Genomic DNA, 19,721 nt, shown 5'->3' with positions numbered 1-19,721 from the left:
GTTTTGTCCTGGCCCTGGCCAGATACTCACTCTTGGAATCTACATCTGTTTCCTATTTCAACCAATTTCCCTTTGTCTTACCTTTTCTTGGGTTCTTTAATTGTAATTCTATAACTTTTTCTATCCTATTTTCTTCCTTTTTACTGGTACTGAATGACCTTAATATGTTGCAAGTGTTGTAAAACCTGTATAAACAAACAAACAAAAGAATCAGTTTAGTTTGCAGAGATGTGGTGGTGCCAGGCCAAAAATCCTCTCTTGCTGTTGCAGGCTTTGGGCAGGTCTGGAGTAGATTGTGGACATCTTCTACTTCTTCACCACAATCACACATGCCTGTTTCTTCTATTTGTAACCAACGGTCTCAAAACGGTATTATGTCGGAACGAACCAGATGCTTAAAAGCCGAATTAAATGTTAAACTGGTCAAAAATTTAAATTATTGGCATTAGCACCCAAAATTATAGTATCCATTCACCTTAATAAAACATACAAACTGTACACAAGTCTGATATTTCTGGCTATAAATTCCATTTTCAACATCTTAACCAAACCGACTTAATACTGTTTTGAGGCGAAGGGTCACATTTTGGGTTTCACCTAGACTCTGTCCAGATTCCTTGGCCGGGTAATCAATCATCTCTCCATGACTTCTTTTGTCACTGTTAGGTTCTCTAACTTGTTTCTTTTGTCACCATTTGAGTATGTCCCCTTTTGACATTTGAATATGAATTTGTTGAATTTTAAGATGGTTTCAGTCATACTACCAGGATCAATAGCTCTTGGATGTAATTCTTATCTCTGTTGAAGTTGTTGCCCATGGAGCCGAAGTTTCTCCTGGACACAATAGCGTGAAGTGGACAATGGCAATTACTTGCTATAGGTCTATTTTTAAAAGATACCTTTCCATTCTCACTAAGAAATGATTAATGGTTTATAGTGTCCCGTCGTGTTACAAAGTTATGTTATACTTAATATGTTTGGTGACTGGATAGATGACAACTCTGGCCTCCATTGTGATATTTTTTTATACACATTATTACCCCACTTTACTCTTGTGAAAATGAGTACCTATCTCACTATAAATATTGATAGATATTTGTAAAAGTGCTTGTACAAAAATGGCGCCCAGCCAGGGTAAATGTATCATATGAAATGGAAATTTCTTTCTACAGTGCCTTTGTGGGAATAAGTGAATCATTGAGAAAGCCCATTTAGTGTGGCAAAAATCATGAAAATGAGTTACATAAAATATGTATATTTATTTTTATAATTCATTTTATTGATATTCATATTTCCTGCAGCTATAATAAAAATTCTTGAGGGCCGTCTCTCACCACGGGCTCCCCCGTCTCCATTTATGAATGATGACGTTAGCAACGGCAGTGATGACGGTGTAACTGGTGGTGGAAGTAACTCAACAACTACTCTACAGAATTCACTCAAGTCAACAACCACACTCGTCAAGAACCCCAATGGTGTTTGGGTCTGATCATAAAGGATGGTCTCCAGGATCATGCAGGAATTCTGTTTCACGACTCTGTGAATTAGAAAATTTATAGTTCCTGTGTTTGAAAATAAAAATGATAATGATATTAGAAGTAAATTTAAAAGCTATTGAACATAAACTAATATAATACCTTTGAAAAAAATGAATGAAATGCTTATCATGAAGCATTGCTTCAACCTGCAATGAAAATGATTCAAAAGACAATACCTTACATAGAATCCAGAGAGATTGGGGAAAAGATCTAATCACATGTTAAAAGTTTGACAAATGGGCAAAATATAGATTTTATATATCAGCACTTTCAACTGATATTGAATGTTAAGTATTCTTCTATTTCGTGTCCTAGTTAATAATGCTAAACGGAGCTGCTTTTTCGAATAATTGATTAAATAGGCAGAAATGATCTTGATCATTATTTTGATAATTACTTTTGTCCATTTCCCTACTAAAATCATTTTTGAAAATTTAATTTCTCAATTTATTTTGACTGTCAGAGGACGGTAGTGTTGTAGCAGGGAAATAAACCCTGGATCAATATTTTTATACAATTGTGTATTTATTTTCTAAGCAAGGGTAAAGAATTTAAGAACAAATAGGAAAAAAGGAAATATGAGTAAGCCAAGGATTGGAGTCTATCAGAAAAAATATGCAACAGAAAGTTTAATATTTTTGTTTTTCCGTCATGTTTCCAAATGAAAACAAACACGGAAAAAGAAAAAGAAGTTGGACTGGAGAAGGAGAATGAATATCAAAACATGTTGAAAGAAAGTTTGGTCTTTGATTTAGTTTTTGTGTGTGTTGTTGTTGCCTTTGACCTAACAACCCATTTCAGTTATAAATCAAAGACACACTTTCAACTTCTTGTCAATTTGTTCTCCTTCTCTGTGTGGTCTTGTGATATGACACTCGCATTCTCTCACCATACTCAGGTGTAAAATGAGAACCTGGCTGTTAACAGCGTTGTCTCTGTCAAAAAAAAAACCTGTAATATCGCCTAACAGGCATCATGTCCTGTCCTACATGTAAAGTGTTGCTGTTGGCCGGAACCCCTTGTAAAGCGCTTTGAGCACATTTAGTGGATATTGCGCTTTGTAAAAGCTCAATTTTTAAAATTTTCTCCTGTCTAACTTCATTTTTTTTTTTTTCCATTCTCACTTCCGTTCAAAACCCCATTCATACATCTCACTTTCACATATTTCTATGATTATCTCTTTAAAGTTTTTTCCAATTATTTTATTAAAATCCAGCAATAGATATATGATAATATAGTAGTAAAGAAGAACGATACAAGTTTACTTTATCAATTTATTTGAGTCATAGAGTGTTCAGTTTACTGATATTTCTCTTTTCTTTTTCATACTTGATATAGGAAGAGCTAATAATAATTTCACAGGATTTTTTTTTTCTTCCTTTTGGCATGAGAAATCTCAAGAATTAAAGAAAGACGTCTCTAATTTAAAAAAAAAAAAAAAAAAAGAAAGGCTACAGCCCTAACTATTCAACACATTGAGTTGTGAGCATAATCGTTAAATCTGTAATCGATGAAGACTGTTCATGCTGAAAAAGCATTAGACAATGGTGTAAATAAACTGTGCTTAAATTTATTTATTCAAAAGGTTGTGTTCATGGTATAATGAAAAGTTGAATGTTCATTTTTTTGTAAAGCATAAATATATTTGTGAAAGATGTTAACCTTTGAACTTTTCTTCACATTTCAATTATTAAGTACATTTCAGGACCTTGCACATTTTTTTTTTTTTTTTTTTTTTTTAATTTATTTATTGTTTTTGACGATTTATGAGAGGATTGGAGTCTTAATTTATATTCCAAGATTTCTTATCTTGTCATTAATTACTTCCCAGCATTAATTCTCATTTATTGATTTGATAATTTTGTTCTTTTAGGGTTGTTTTATTTTATTTTTTATCTTTTATTTAATTTTTGATATTGTATTTTTGCTTTTTTTGTGTGTGTGTGTGTGTGTGTGTGAGTGTGTGTGTGTTTGTCTCGATTTTGTTTTATGGATATTCTCATGTTTTCAATTTTGATTGAGAGAAGAAATAGAAAAAATCGTAGTTTGATTGATAGTCAGTATCATAATTCGGAAGAGAGGTAGAGAGAGGGGGGGGGGGGGGGATGTGGCTTGTGCTCTTGAGCACGTTGCCGGTCAGCTGTCTCCACGAATCACGATCCTCTGCGGTGCGCATGAAATCTGTGTTGCTTTTTAAGTCACATTTTTTAAATATTGTAATATTTTTTTGTAAAGATATAGGCAATAAGATATTTGTATCGTTTAATAAACACAACAATTACATAAATTTAATATATTGATTTTTAAATCCATCATAATATATCACTTGGAAATAGTGTGATGTAGTAGCAACCTCAATAGTAGGGTCTGTATTTTGTACTTTTTTTGATTTTGTTTGAAATGATGAGAGTTAGATATAAGTAGAATTGTACATTGATATAGGATTACTCCATGATATTCTTGGTTTGAATTAGTTTTATTATTATTATTATTATTATTATTATTATTATTATTATTATTATTTTTATTATTATTATTATTATTATTATTATCATTACTGTTGTTGTTGTTATTTTTATTACTATCACCTTTGTCGTCATGTCATCATTTTTATCGTCATTATTATCATCATAATCACCATCATCATCGTTGGCGATGAAAGTGTTTTCATTATCGCCAATGTTCTTTTTGTTGTTTGTGTTTGTATTTTTATTATTACTGTTGATATGAACATTCCCTTTGTATCAATGCATTCTAGAGTGTATATATATATATATATATATATATATATATATATATATATATATATATATATATATATATTATATATATATATATATATATATATATATATATATATTATACACACAATCTTCAGGTGCCTCCCTCTACTTTAAATAACACTTTATTGTTGAGAGATTTCCAATATTTATTGTTTTATCTCATTGCAACAATTGTTTAGTGCATGATGATGTTGTTAAAGATGAGAGCACAACGATGATGATATTGATGATGATGCTAATGAATAATATTATTTCTACTGCTGTTTCTGCTATCATCATCATCATCATCATCATCATCATCGCCACCTTTATAATTCCATATTGTATATTATATGATATAATATTTTCATCAGTGCCTGCTGTTATTTATTTTAACCCTTTTACTGCCACACTCAGGAAAACATGTATTTAAAAATTTAGATAGACAGCTCGTTCTTTAACTATCGATCGATTTAAATGACCCTCATCTTGGCAAAAACTCTCAAACCTGGGACTTAATTGAAGACTTCACAAAGTCCCAGTTTTGAGAGTTTTTGCCAAAATGAAGCTTTGTTTTTTTAAGTCAATTGATATTTGAAGGACGAGTTTTCTGTCCAAATTTTTAAATACACGTATTCCAGAGTATGGCCGTTAATGGGTTAATCATAGTCAAGACTCCATGTACTCGTGTACTTTTAATCAAATCTCTCATCAGCATCAGCATTAATGTTAATTTTGTTACAACATGAGTATATTATGAATTCGAAACACTAGTGATTTGTTATTTTAATTTACGAAGTTTTAATTGATATTTTTTTTAAAGTTTTTTTTTAGATATCAATTCTTCAATTTTATTTTTGTTTTAGTCTCTGTGTGTAGTTGCTGGGACCACTGGTTTGGTCCCCTCTATATCTATGGTGCATTTCAGTGTGGCTTAGTGTTCTTGTCCTGGAATTCGGTTGATTTGTGATAGGATTCAATACGATGTTTGTTTGTTTTTAGATGTTTAACAGCGCTTTCAACATTGTTATGTCATGTAAACGCCTGAAATAGGATGTTAAATAAGCCTCCTGGATGGGGTTTCTGACCTCGCACAGTGATGGGCAGGAAGGTCAATTGCTGTGTCTTCTATCTCCCTATGTCTGTTTTCTTATTTGCTTTCCATCTTTGCCTCGGAATGAGATTAGTTGGGTTTTGTTATGGCCCTTGCCAGAGTCATTGACAGAGAAAAACAGTCAAATGGATAGTTTTGGTTTTGGGAGATGATATTTTTTACCCTTGTAAATTATCTCTCTGTTATGCACTGTAATATTTTTTTGTTTTGAATATAATATAATGGTTGGTAAACATTTGAGTGTATTTCTCTTATTGGGATCCTCTGTTTATGTCTAGATGAGACTTTTAGGTGATCCCAAACTACATCTGCTGTGAGGGGTTTGTTGATCTCCCATATTGGGTCGGTGGTCACGCTGCATCTTCTATCCCCTTATATCTGTTTTCTGAGTTGCTTTCTGTCTTTGTCATGGAATGAGATTAGCGGGTGGTTGGATGGGAGCATTACCCTTGAATCATATACCTATGATGTTCGCATGGGTGTACGATCCGATAGTGATGTCGTTTCTTCTTCTCTTTACTAGCCTATCCTGCTTCTTTGGTTTGTGATTGTATTTTTGACAGGGGATATTTTTTTTTCTGTAAATCTTCTGCCTGTTTGTTCTTGGTTATTTATAATTTAGCTTATGATATCTTTAGGTTATGATTTTGATTTACATTTGTACTATTTTTGTTAGATTGCTTGTTTTTTTGTTTCAGCGGTCTCTCATATAACCTCAATTGTGTTGGAAGAGACCTAAAGCAACAAACAAACAAAAAAAAAAAATGGAATGAGATTACTTAGTTTTGTTATGTGTTGTTAGTTATATATTCTGTTTTGGAGATATTCTGTAAACACTTGAGTGTATTCCTCTTGGTGGAATCCTGTGCTGTTGTTTCAGGTGATCATTGATTGTATGCTCTTGGAGCAAGCGCTGTAAAACCATTAAAAACCAAACAAAACAAACTACATCTGTTCCCTAATTGAACCAATTCATCTTTGTCTTTTTCTCGTGTGATTTTAATAGTATTCTATAATATTTTTCCATTCTATTCCTTCTTTTAAATGGCACTGAAATGGCCTATCTAATTGTGTTGCAAACCCTTAAACTGGTGATTTGTTGTAGATTAAATACGATGTTTAATAAAACTCTCCTCAGGTTCATCTCCGATTATTGTACACCAACCAGCATAGCTTACTTCCACAGCTGGCCATGTATTCCAAAGTCTGATGGTCAGTGGCAAAAAAAATGACTGCTGATGATTTTTATATTCTTGAGTAAAGGATCTTTAGTCGTTGTTTGATGAAGGCAACCCAGAGTTTGGTTGTAGATAAAGGTGTATTCTGTGTCTGTTTTAAATTATTTTGCCTTTGTCTTACTTTTCTTGACTGTCAAAGGCATTTTGGAAACTCGCGAGCTACAAGCTTTTGATAATCCCGTCATCTTTCATTGCATTGAGCTCATATGACTTTAAAGATACTCTAAAAACACAAAAAGTAATCTTTTTTGACATGTTTTATTAATGGGTGGGGTCGTGGAAGAAGAAGAAGAAAGAGAGAGAGAGAGAGAGGGAGAGTGTGTGTGTGTGTGTGTGTGTGTGTGTGTGTGTGTTTGTGTGTGTGTTTGTGTGTGCATGTATATATTATCACAACTTTCACACCATGTAGATTATAATTTTATTGATCTGTGAAAGGAAAAAAAAACATAAATATTATTGTAAATATTACCTCTGATATAAAAGTGCCTAAAAGTGTGTCTTTGGGAGATGTGCAATTACACAAGAATGAGACTGAAGGATGCTGGGAATTTATTGTGTGCATTCTTATTACAGTTAACTGCCTGACTCTGAAAACTTGTATTGAAAGATTTGGCGAGAAATCTCGTCCTTTAACTATCAATCGATTTATATGACCCTCATTTTGGGGAGTGGGGTTCCTACCTCCCATAATGGGCAGGGAGGTACATACTGTGTCTTCTATCCCCTTATATCTATTTTCCAACGTGCTTTCTGTCTTTCTCTTCGAATGAGATTACTTGGTTTTGTCCTGGCGCTGGCCGGAGTCCTAGCTGGGAGGGAAACAGTCAAATGCATAGTTAATGTTTTGGGAGATGATCTTTTTTTCCTTGTAAATCATCTCTCTGTTATGTATTATTGTATTTGTTATTTTAAATGTATAATGTAAACATTTGAGTGTATTCCTCTTAGTTGGTACCTGTGCTTGTGTCTGGATGAGACTTTTAGGTGATCTCAAACTAATTACATTGGTGGTATGCTCTTGGAATCTACATCTGATCCCTATTTGTTCCCAGTTCCCCTTTGTCTTACTTTCTCTTTAATTGGTGCTTTAACTGTAATTCTAGAACTTTTTACCATCCCATTTTCTTCCTTTTTACTGGTGATGATATAACCTAAATGTGTTGCAAGCGCCGTAAAACCCTTAAAAACAAACAAACAAACATCCTGGGGAAAAAACCTCTCAAACCTTGGATTCCTTGACAACAAGTCCCAGGATTGAGAGTTTTTGCCAAGTGGGTGGGGATCCTGACCTCTCATAGCGGGCAGGGAGGTACATACTGTGTCTTCTATCCCCTTATATCTTATCCAACAAGCTTTCTGTCTTTGTTTTGGAATGAGATTACTTGGTTTTGTCCTGGCCCTGGCCGGAGTCTTGGCTTAGAGGGAAACAGTCAAATGCATAGTTATTGTTTTGGGAGATGATATTTTTTTCCTTGTAAATCATCTCTCTGTTATGTATTATTATATTTGTTATTTTTAATGTATAATGTAAGCATTTGAGTGTATTCCTCTTTGTCGGATTTTATTCTTGTGTCCGGATGAGACTTATATGTGATCTCAAACTAATTACATTGGTGGTATGCTCTTGGAATCTACATCTGATCCCTATTTGTTCCCATTCCCCTTTGTCTTACTTTCTCATGGGTGCTTTAATTGTAATTCTAGAACTTTTTACCATCCCATTGTCTTCCTTTTTACTGGCGCTGATATAACCTAAATGTGTTGCAAGCGCAGTAAAATCCTTAAAAACAAAACAAAACAAACAGTTTTTGCCAAGATGAGGGTCATTTAAATCGATCGATATTTGAAGGACGAATTTTCTGGACGGATTTTTTAATTCAAGTTTTTCCCCATGAGTCTTGACAGTTAATTGGTGAATAATTAATTGTTAATATATTGAATCACCTTAGAATATTACTGAACCTAATGTTTTATTTACTCTTGTTTAAAGTACTCCTTCATTATAATTATAATCATAATAATGATAATAATGTTCTTATGCAACCATTCCTCTCCCAGAAATCAATAAAATACTTCTCTTTGATAAACATCTGAAATGTTTTATTTATTTTTGTCTTAGTGGTATGACACTCGCTTTCGGTTCGGAAGGTCCTGGGTTTGAGCCTCGTTTGGTGCATAGTTGAGTCCTTGGAAAAGGCTCTTTACTCACATTCTCTCAGCATACTCAGGTGTAAATTGAGTACCTGGCCGTTAACAGCATTGTCTCTTTCGGAAAAAAATTGTAATATCGCCTAACAGGCGTCATGTCATGTTCTATATGTTGCTGTTGGCCAGGGACCCCCGTGTAAAGCACATATGTGCTGGGGTGGTCACTCTTTGAAGAAGAATGTGACAGCATTTGTATTTCTCTTTAGGGTCTTTTGATGGGCAGAGATATCGCTGTCTTCCATCCCCATATTTGTTTCCCCTTTCCATGGGTGCTTTAATTGTAATTCTAGAACTTTTTACTATCCCATTTTCTTCCTTTTTAACTGGCGCTGATATGACCTTAATTTGTTGCAAGTTCCGTAAAACCCTTAAAAAATCATCTTTGGTGCTTTTAATTTCAGATCTACAACTTTATCCTATCCTATTCCTTCTTTTACTGTTGCTGAAATCACCTACCTAAAATTTTAAAAACAACTGAAAACAAACACAGCATTGGTATTTTGTTGTATTGATTTCTAAGCCATAGAGATAAAATTCACATTTATACAACGGATTCAGTGCTCATGGTGTAGTTTACAATGCTTCATATACTTATTTAAAAAAAAAAAAAACCTGCTCAAAGTGCTTTACTCAAAGTTGATCCATGACCAACAGCAACACATAACATGTAGTAAGACACATGACGCCTGTTGGGCGATATTACAATTTTTCCGACGGAGACCGCTGTTAACGGTCAGGTACTCATTTTACACCTGAGTACGGTGAAAGAATGTGAGTAAAGAGTCTTTTCCAAGTACTCAACTGTGCGCTGAGCAAGGCTAGAACCCAGGTAACCCAGGTCCTTCTGATCCGATAGCGAGTGTCATACCACAAGACCAACATCGCCCACAAAAGCATATATCCCTTTCATTTGGTACAAGTTGCAAGCACCGCTAAGCGGACCTAATATTGTATTAGCCAAGCTCTTTCTTTTCATCATCCATTACCAGCTCTAGTCAAGGTAGGTAGCCATTCATCCTGGAGTCCAGTTTGGCAATGTATGTCAAGTGTGTTTGGAACGCAACACCAAGGCCAGAGTTTTGCAATCAGTCACCCATGTAATCATTGATCATGCTCAACATTGCTTGAGGTTGTTAGATAGTGATACACCGTATCGTTCATCCCTAGACGCTGCAATGGCGTGGAAACAGCTCACTTAGGAATGAATAGCAAATCATTGTACTCAACAAGGGAGACAATGCTTTCACAACGTCTTAAACGTACACCTCATAATAACTGGATATCCTCCCTTGTTTTAATTGTCGCTCAGATAGGTTACGTGCCCCTTTTTACCCACTTTGGAATTGGTTATTTCCCTTGAAAAAACTAAACTGAATCCGTTGGCTGATAATATGTGACTCATCGTTTCAAAGAGGTATTATTATTTAGTTTAATCCTTTCAAGGGAAATAACCAATTTCAAAGCGGCTAAAAAGGGGCAAGTAACCTATCTGAGCGACAATTAAAAGAAAGGAGGACATCCAGTAATTATGAGGTGCACGTTTAAGACATTGTTGTGAAAGAATTGTCTCCCTTTTAAGTACAATGGTTTGCTGTTGCCAACTCCTCCTCCTCCTTTCCACTTTCCCTCTTCATTCTCCCTGCAACTCCTCTCCTCCTCCTCCTCCTCTTCAATATCATCCTCCCCCTTCTCCTCAACCAGGATTCTATTGTATAAGTTCCCCTTTGTCGGAATACCAAGTCAAATATTATTAGAAAGAAAATTACGAAATCAACGTTTAAAAAAAAAACAGAAGGCGACAAGTCGTGTTTTCATTAATTAAAATAGTTTATTAAATCACTACTCAGATTTTGTAAACAAGTTATGATAAGGCATAGAGGAACAAACAATAACAGCGACATTCCAGCAATTGACCAATAATAATAGCAACTCATAACTAAAATAAATACCAATACTCCACACTAAAATAGGTGATTCCGAGATGTTCAATATTGTGGTCTGTATACTTTACCCTACATATTTTGCATTAACTCAGCTTATTTTCTAAAAATATATTATCAGTTTCATAAGTAAATTAGTTCTTTATTATTTAGTTGGTTAATACAAAAGCAAAACAAGGCAGAAAAAATAGTTTTTAATTTAAAAAAAAACAAAACAAAAAAAAAACAAGGACAACAACAAACAACAACAAAAACGACAACAACAATAACAATGAATACAACAACAACGACGACGACGAAGACGACGAAGACATCATCTATAAATATTTAGGAATAAAATGCAGGTAAAAAAAAGTTTTTAGAGCACCAATGAGTCAAAACTGGTTCGGATCAGGTGTAAATATAAATGGTTTAAATTAATATCCCACTGGATCTGGGGTTTGAAACCTTATCTTAGAGCCCTGGTAAATCATTTCTAATAGGCTGGATCCATTTTAAAACATTTTGATAAGAAAAAAAAAGACAGTGTGTATGATTATTCCAATTATTATTGTTATTTTATTTATTAGAGAGAAGATAATGAGTGCATACACACCAACGTTAGAGATCTTGAATGCCCATTATGATATGTTGCCCCAGGATTTATTTCTCAAAAATAAAGTTGGATAACAACACTCTTCAGCACAATCATGTACATTATGATTTGGAAGGGGGAGTTCCGAGAGCTCAGTAGGTAGCGCACTCAGTTTACTCGCAAAGGGACTGAGTTCTATCCCTAGTGAAGTCGACATTTTTTTTAGGCCTATAGCAATCAAGTTTTACAGTATTATTATTAATTTATTTTTGCGAACGAACAATATCTTCATTTCCATTACTGATAAATTACAAGACCACGAGGCATTAGAATATGCAATGGAACGATTAAGATAAGGATGTATTTAACCTGTCGCGGGATGTCTAGATTTTTAAAAAACCAACAACATATAATAGCATTTTGCGCTGTCAATAACATTAGAACATATTAACTACTCTGCTGTGCTCCCTGAAAAAAAAAAAAAAAAGAAGAATAAAACATCTAAAAAGTTTGGCCAGAAAACTCGTCCTTCAAATATCGATCAATTAAAATGATTCTCATCTTGTCAGAAAATTCTCAAACCTGGGACTTTTTTTTAGGTCTTCCTTTAAGTCACTTTTTTGAGAAGCTTTTGACAAGATGATGGCCATTTTAACCGATCCATATTTGTAGGACGAGTTTTCTGGCAAAAATTGTTTTTTAATGGATTTTTTTTTCATAGTACAGCATTACTTTTCTTCCTTCATTAAAGGTAAGTATTGGTGTTGTCTCCTCAAACATTTAATTAAACACGCCAAAGTAAAATTAAAAATAAAAAAGGTTCAATGTTAACTTTGGCCACTCTTACTTTTTTTTTTAATGAGAAGACTATCCTTTATTTTTAAAAATCTAACGGAATAAACAACGGATCAATGTAATCGTGATCATCAAGCCTTACCTTTGTTATTCTAACTAATGACGCTTTACCGTTGATTTGAAACATTGATGGCATTCACAAAATCGATTGCAATTAATCGCAATGATTTGTCTTGCATGTAAGACATTTATTGGAGTTCAACATAATTAACAGTTATTTGCAAATAAAAATCTATTTTGGAAGAGTGCATATCTGACAGAAATCATGACATCAACTGACAAACGTCATGAAATTTAAGCACTGACTTTAAAGGTGATAAGTGAATTATGGACATTAACATGACAAATATTATGTAACAGAAGATTGTCTATCGTGACTAAAATGAATGATACAAATGTCGATATTTAAATAACACCGTAACCATAGAGTACAAGAAAACTTTACTTGTGAACAAGCATGTCTAAGAGGAAAATTAGTGATTTTTATAATCTTTGCTACATTGAGATCAATTTTACTGTTATCAAATGAAATTATAGTTATTCAAATGCATTCACTCCATAGCAGGCACCGGCAAATTCAAACACAGCAAATTATTTTATGTGATGCATTGTGATAGCTCAGTATTTTAAAAAATATCTTGCATTCAACTATACCCAATAATTATCTTGGTAATATCAGAGACCAAAATCCCTCGGAATTTTCTAGCTTGGTTTTGTCAAAACATAACCTAAAGACTTCATTCAAAAGATGAAAAAAATCTTTGAAATAGAGTGGAGCAATGATACATATATATATATATATATATATATATTATATATATATATATATATATATATATATATATATATATATATATATATATATATATATATATATATATATATATATATATATATATATATATATATATATATATATAAGAAAAACCGAAGTAGGAAAAAAAATAGTTCTTTATATCAAAATAATTGTAGCTCTTTACTTTATTGAAATAGTAAGGAAGGGGTAAATGCGGTTATCATTTCCATCTATTGGTTTTAAGCATGATCATTATAAGTGTGTTCTACTGTAGATTACCTCAAGTCCGTGGGGCCTCTGATATCATTTTATTACATTATTACATGTGAATTTATTTTTTAAACAAATGTAAGTTTTAAAACAGACATTGCATCATTTTAAAAAAAAATGATTAACTACACAAAACTGGAATTGAAATATCAGTCAATATCACATTTAATTCCGAGACAGGCCACTCCTATTTTACCCAGTGATTCATAACAATAGGTTTGTCTACAATCTCGTTGAATAAAGAAATAATGTAGGCAGTTGGGGGAGACACGGGGGGGGGGGGGGGGGGGGGGGGGGGGGAGGGTATCTTTGTCAAGTTTCACTTTGTTGTTTCATATTTTTAGTGTCTGGAAATTTGTCGTAAATTTTATTTCAAAGTCCAAAGTCTTCATTTGACCTTTCCCCCCCCCTTATCCCTCACCCTCTGACCTCTCATTTCCTTCATTTAAAAAAAAAAAGAAGACAAATCTAAATACCTCGATGTATTCCATTTAGAAGGATTGTGAGAGCAGCAGTCGAGATTCAGCAAAATTTGTTTTTGATCTGGTTTTAATACGTGTTTGAATTGACTACGTCATTGGGGAAGGAAAGCAATCTCTGGTTGCATGATATTGTTGGTAGCAAAGTTGAATGAGTTTCGGACTCCCCTCTCTCTCTCTCTCTCTCTCTCTCTCTCTCTCTCTCTCTCTCTCTCTCTCTCTCTCTCTCTCTCTCTCTCTCTCTCTCTCTCTCTCACACACACACACACGCACACATGCACACAATATACAGTCACATTTCTTCAATCCAAACACATCCGTTCCCAGCATTTTGTGTGGATTACAGAGACATCCAGAAAGTGGAATCAGTCCCTACAGTGTACAAATAATAAAGAAAGAAAATCTGTCCTCAGGCAACCTATCCGGATAATGGAGACATCCAGATTGTGGATTTACGGATTAGAGAGATTCAACTGTATATATACACGCATTTATATTTTTATCTCAATTTTTATGTCAATCTGTCGCGCTTTCTCTCTGGATCTACTTGTATCTTCACTACCCTTCCACACAAACATTTCATACCCCTAGACTTTCTCGGTATAAAAAAAAAAAAACAAAAAAAACATTGAGCAAAAATTGATTAAAAATTTTACTCCATTTTAAAATGCATGGTTTATCACAGAAAATATAATGGCTGTTAGTAATGCAAGTAAAAAAAATGTCAAGAAAAATATCCATATCAAAACCCGCTCCCATACCCGAAGCAAAAAGACTAACTAGATATTTTTAAAAAGAATATCTGAAATATCAAAAGCTTTCTTTTGAGATATGAAAATGGTTTTCAATACAATAAATATTCTCATAATAATTCTGAATAATAAATGTAAGAAAAAATAAAAATCACATATCAAAAGTCAAAGAGGTAAAAAGATCATATTATATTTAATTCATCTCCCTTCATATTATATTATTATCAATTTTACAAAATATTCATAAATCAAATACAACAACAGTGAAATTAAAATTGGAGGTTTTCATTATTTTTGATTTTGAGAGGGAAATTTTGTGAAGACTTAAAAATCACAGTTTAAATTCAACAAAGAATGAAATTGTTCATTGTTCTTATCGCTGTTGTGTGAAGTTCTACCAAGTTTTGATTTAGATTTGCTCTTTATGTGATATTTTGGAATTCAATTATATTTTTTCTGTAAACAGAACTTGGAATATATATGTCAATATGTCTGGTATTATGTCTGACAGAATTTGCCAAAACTTGAATTTGAAATCAAGAGAATAAGATTTGTTTTGTCGTTTGTTTTTGTTTTTGTATTTTTGCATTATAAAAAGTCTGTTTTCATCCTTCTCTTATTCACTGGAATCAAATTTCTAAATTTAGAATGTATCTATACAGATTCATAATTTTTACTGGGGACAATGGATGCAGTTTTCTTAGCTGCAGATACTAAAATTTCGAATTTCTGATGATTACATCTTTGATTTCACTTTTTAGAGTATCTGGTTCATCCCGACATATACAAGATCAAAGAAGTAGGTCACCACTAAAATGACTGACCATCCGTGCCATTCTCTAGTCTAGTGTCTATGTTGTCTAGTGTTGGGGTCGATAAGACTGGAATCAAGTGGAAGACTGGACTAAGATGGAGTCACAGCTTTTTGTTGATCTGCTGGAAGGGCGAGTAATGGGGGACCGAATGGATCGACCTGTCGAATAGAATTGATTTGTTTTCTTTTTTATATGATGCATTGTTATAATATAATACTAATAAATGGCATCTATCTAGAGCTTTACCTTGTTGCATTATAGAATAATGTGAAAATCAATTATTAGTGAAATAAAAAAAATGTAGTGAGTTCAAGGAACTTGAATGTTTCTTGGTATTTTTTTTTTTACATAGAAGGATATGTGCAGCTTGGTGGTCTTGTGGTATGAATCTGAAGGTCTTAAGTGCTTAGTTCCTTGGGAAAGGCTTTTTACTCACATTCTCTCACCATACTCAGTTGTAAAATGAGTACCTGGCTGTTAACAGTGTCGGAAAAAAATGTAATATCGCCTAACAAGTCTTGTTCGACATGTTAAGTGTTATAGTTGGCTCGGGGACACTTGTAAAGTGCTTTGAGCATGTTTAGTGGATATTTCTTATAATGCTCAAGTTTTTGTGGGAATTTGTTTTTAAACCCACGAATTTTTAAATATATAACATTGACAGTAATGCTCTGTCTGGCTGAGTCAATCGGTTTATATAAAAAGAAGAAGAAGAAGAAGAAGAAGAAGAAGAAGAAGAAGAAGAAGAAGAAGAAGCGTACTAAATCTGTTTGCAGTGTATTTAATTCTGACCATTTCTCAAATTATGTAGAATTGACGTTTTTTTTAAATTTCAGGCCTTCGGGAGCCCTCCAACTCCAAGAGCTCATAATTTAACCATTTATAATCAGAAGTGACTTAACATGCATAGCTTGTAGTCAAGGTAAAGATAAAGACCTTTAAATTTCCATATCTTTTTAAAAAATGAGAATTGTAAATATTTCTTTTCGTGATTTTTTCTTTACTTCTATTTCTTTCAACTGGAACCATTTTTACTCTTGAATGAATTAATTGAAATTTGAAATAACAAATTACTAAAATTAATTCAATAAATTCAATGAAATTAAAATCTTAATTAGAGATTTTACAACAAGCGGGCCGTCAGTAAAACAATTTTCATTTTTAAACATAAAAACTTCAAAGAGGAAAATGGTCACATAGAAAAAAATATATAAATAACTATATATAAAATATAAATTAAATTAAAAGAATGTTAACAATAAAAGAAAATAAGAAGATTAGATATTTCGCTTTCCAATGTTTCCATAGTAATGACCTTCCCAAAATCCTTAGATATTATTAACATGACATTGATATAGACTAGAAATCAAAACGATGAAAACTAAAGTGTTTTAAACAGAATTCAGTATAATTCAAATTTCAGACAGGAAAAGAAACAACACAACAAAATATGGAATCAACATTTGCAGAGGAATGCTTTGATGGATTACCGGTAGGAAAAAGAAAAGATTTGTTTGATTGTTTTTTTTTAATTTTTTTTTTTATTTTTTTTTTTCAAATTTTGAAACAAAAAAAAAAAAAAAAAAAAAAAAACAACAAAAAAATAAAATAAAAATACATAACCAACATCAAGTGGAATCCCAAAGTACCAAAAGTCAAAAAGATGAAAGAAATAAGTCATTGTTATTACCATTATATATATTGTTAATGTTATTATTATCATTATGATTTTTAAAATGATATACGATTCTTACACTCTTGCTTTTTGGAATTCTGGACGTATTCCTAACCGCTCCATGAGCTTGTGAGTACGCGTTGGGAACAAAATCAAAATGCCAAAACACAAAAGTGAAAGAAATCTTTTATTCTACCCCTCAATCGATTCTGATTTTATTATCTTTGAAAAAAAAGACATTTACAAAAATACTTAAACGATACTTCTTTTTTTTTTTAAATCTAATTTTTGTGAAATTTAACACCTGATAATCTGATGTCACAAATTATTATTGTAAACTTGATATCATTAAGCCATACTATTTTAGGGTGAGGGGTAGAATAGTTATCATTACTATAATCATTGATATTATCATCGTCATCATCATCATCATCATCATCATCATCATCAACATCATCATTGCCATCATCAATGCCACCACCATTATCATCATTATTATCACCATCATCATCATTATTTTTAATATTATCATAACGTTGGTGACATAACCCTCATCATTTATTCACTCCATCACCATCTGACATGTCACAAAATCAAAAACCGAATAGAACCCAGTAAGAAGAGGGTGTTGAAGCACATTAGGAGAAAAAAAAAAAAAAGAGAAGAGGAGACGGAAATATGTGCAGAAAAAAGTCCAAAATCATGAATACTATACCTCAACTTTAGGTACCTGACCAAATAATTCAACGCCAATAAAGATAATAATGAGCTTCAAAATGAATTTGTATGATTTATATTTATATCTTACTTTTCAAATCCACAGTTAATATAACTACCAACATCGTCATTACAACTATCATCAAAAACACGTCACGACCACTAACACCAACATCGTCACTGCTACCATCATAAATTGTAATTGCCTATTGTAACAGAATCTTACTCAAGAAATATGTGTCCTAAATCTTTCACTTCCATATTTTCAATAGCAAAATAAAAATGTACAACATAGATCAGGCCCTCGTTTCTTCATCTTTGTCCTTTTATGTTTAATATTTTTTTCTTTTATTACAGTGCAGTCCTGATAATTCGAATTGGGTGGGAAAAGCAAATGACTTCTATTTATCAGAATTCGATTTGTCTCCAAACAAGGGAAATAACTAAACCTGACTCCAGGTATCAGGGTTATATTACTCAGTTACCTCCCCTGACAAAAGGGGGTTTCCCTCTTACCATTTACACTTACGGTACACTGATTAGATTGATGAGTTTTAGTTTTAGTTTTATTGTGGCGTTCACGTTCAGTCAGCTGTAGGCCTAGACTGCTTGAGTAGAAAGTCAAGTTGTACATTATAAACTTAGTTTTTTTTTTAAAACATACGATTATTTTCTTGTTTACTTACATTAACTTGTGGGTTCTTCTGTACATCCACTACAACATCTGTAGCTTTGTTTCCGTACTTCTTCCTAGCTCTACCCCAGTTGGCCTTGACCTCAATGTTCACTTTTTCATTAGAAGGTTGTAAGAAGGACTTTCCTGTGGAGACGCAGAGCAGCTGGTCCCTCTGAATATCGTCAAAGTCCTCAATCTGTTGATGAAAATTAATAATTAAAACTTGAGCTTTTATATAACGCAGCATCCACATAAAGTGCTCAAAAGCGGGGTCCAAGCCAATAGCAACACTTAAAATACAGAACGAGACATGATGCCTCTGAGGCGTTATTACAATTTTTCTTTTGACAGAGGCAGTGCTGATACTGGTCAGGTATTCATTTCAAGCTGGGTGTAATGAGAGAATGTGAGTAAAGAGCCTTTTCCAAGGACTCAAGTGTGCATCACCCTGAGCAGACTTGAACCAGGGACCTACTAATTTGAAGATGCCTCTTAATATCATCAAAGTCCTCAATCGTTGATTTAAATCATTAAAACTTGGGCTTTTATAAAACGAATTTAATAATTTGAGAATGCAAAAATAATAATATTCTTACCCTTTTCCCGCTGAGGTTGTAAAGTATTCTTGCATTTTTCCACAGGCCCAACTTCGATGTGGCATTTTCCAAAAGTTCATCGATGCTTTCACCCCAAATGTACACAGACTTCTCCATACATTCCCCATTGGGATAAACCATTATGCGTTTCTGAATATCATAGAAAAACAACGGTAAATAATTAACAGAAAACCGACACACTTCATCTTCAATCAAAGATACCTCAAAAACACAAAGCAGTATGACTGTTAAACAATCAGTACTTCATTTTATGTATTGTAATGATGTAGATTTCTTTAAAAAACATCTTAAAACGTTTCTTTTTAATATGTAGCACTGTAGAATTATATTGCTTTGTTTCATATTGCATGTTTGAGTGGTTGTATGTTTGAGTGAAAGTAGCCACGTTACTGTTTAACGCTTTGAGCTTGTTGATATACAGGATAAGGTAGGTAGGTAGGCATCTTTCTGTCTCAAGAGACGATGGTTTGCGTCCTGTATGGCTTTTAGTCTCATCAGTCTTTTGAGAGCAACGACGGGTGTGACTCAGCAGACCAATCCTTGGATGGCAGTCTCTACCGCAGTTGTTGCACACGTAGTTTGACTGTGTGTTTGGTATTTGGATCTGCTGCCTCTCTTTCCTCCATGCTCTCTTCTCCTCAAACTTCTTTTTTATCCTCTCCTCACCCCTCTTCACTCCCTCCATCACCGCATAT

At 33.2% G+C, this 19,721-nt stretch overlaps 2 protein-coding genes across 3 annotated transcripts in view; one reads left to right on the top strand and one right to left on the bottom strand.

Moving 5' to 3' along the window:
• The window catches only part of LOC144978734 (uncharacterized), a 61,206-nt gene extending 59,118 nt beyond the window's left edge, over nt 1–2,088 (top strand). The window contains exon 8 of the mRNA XM_078925166.1: nt 1,302–2,088. Coding sequence (XP_078781292.1) covers nt 1,302–1,489 — 188 coding nt within the window. The 3' untranslated portion in view covers nt 1,490–2,088. The remainder of the gene's footprint in view (nt 1–1,301) is intronic.
• Nucleotides 2,089–13,938: 11,850 nt separating this feature from the next.
• Nucleotides 13,939–19,721, bottom strand: part of LOC144978733 (doublecortin domain-containing protein 1-like) — a 47,410-nt gene continuing 41,627 nt past the window's right edge. The window contains exons 38-41 of one of the 2 annotated variants that reach the window (XM_078925164.1): nt 19,006–19,155; nt 18,420–18,605; nt 17,732–17,746; nt 15,089–15,499 (exon numbers count right to left, since the gene is read on the bottom strand). In XM_078925164.1, coding sequence (XP_078781290.1) covers nt 15,431–15,499; nt 17,732–17,746; nt 18,420–18,605; nt 19,006–19,155 — 420 coding nt within the window. In that variant the 3' untranslated portion in view covers nt 15,089–15,430. Of the gene's footprint in view, nt 15,500–17,731; nt 17,747–18,419; nt 18,606–19,005; nt 19,156–19,721 lie in introns of both variants that reach the window. The other variant, XM_078925165.1, reaches the window with a different exon arrangement.

This window comes from Berghia stephanieae, chromosome 8 (genome assembly GCF_034508935.2).
Source record: "Berghia stephanieae isolate SIO BIC M18660-M18661 chromosome 8, UCSD_Bste_1.3, whole genome shotgun sequence".
NCBI lineage: Eukaryota > Metazoa > Mollusca > Gastropoda > Nudibranchia > Aeolidiidae > Berghia > Berghia stephanieae.
The sequence above is the reverse complement of the archived record's forward strand: the minus strand, read 5'-3'. Positions and strand labels throughout refer to the sequence as shown.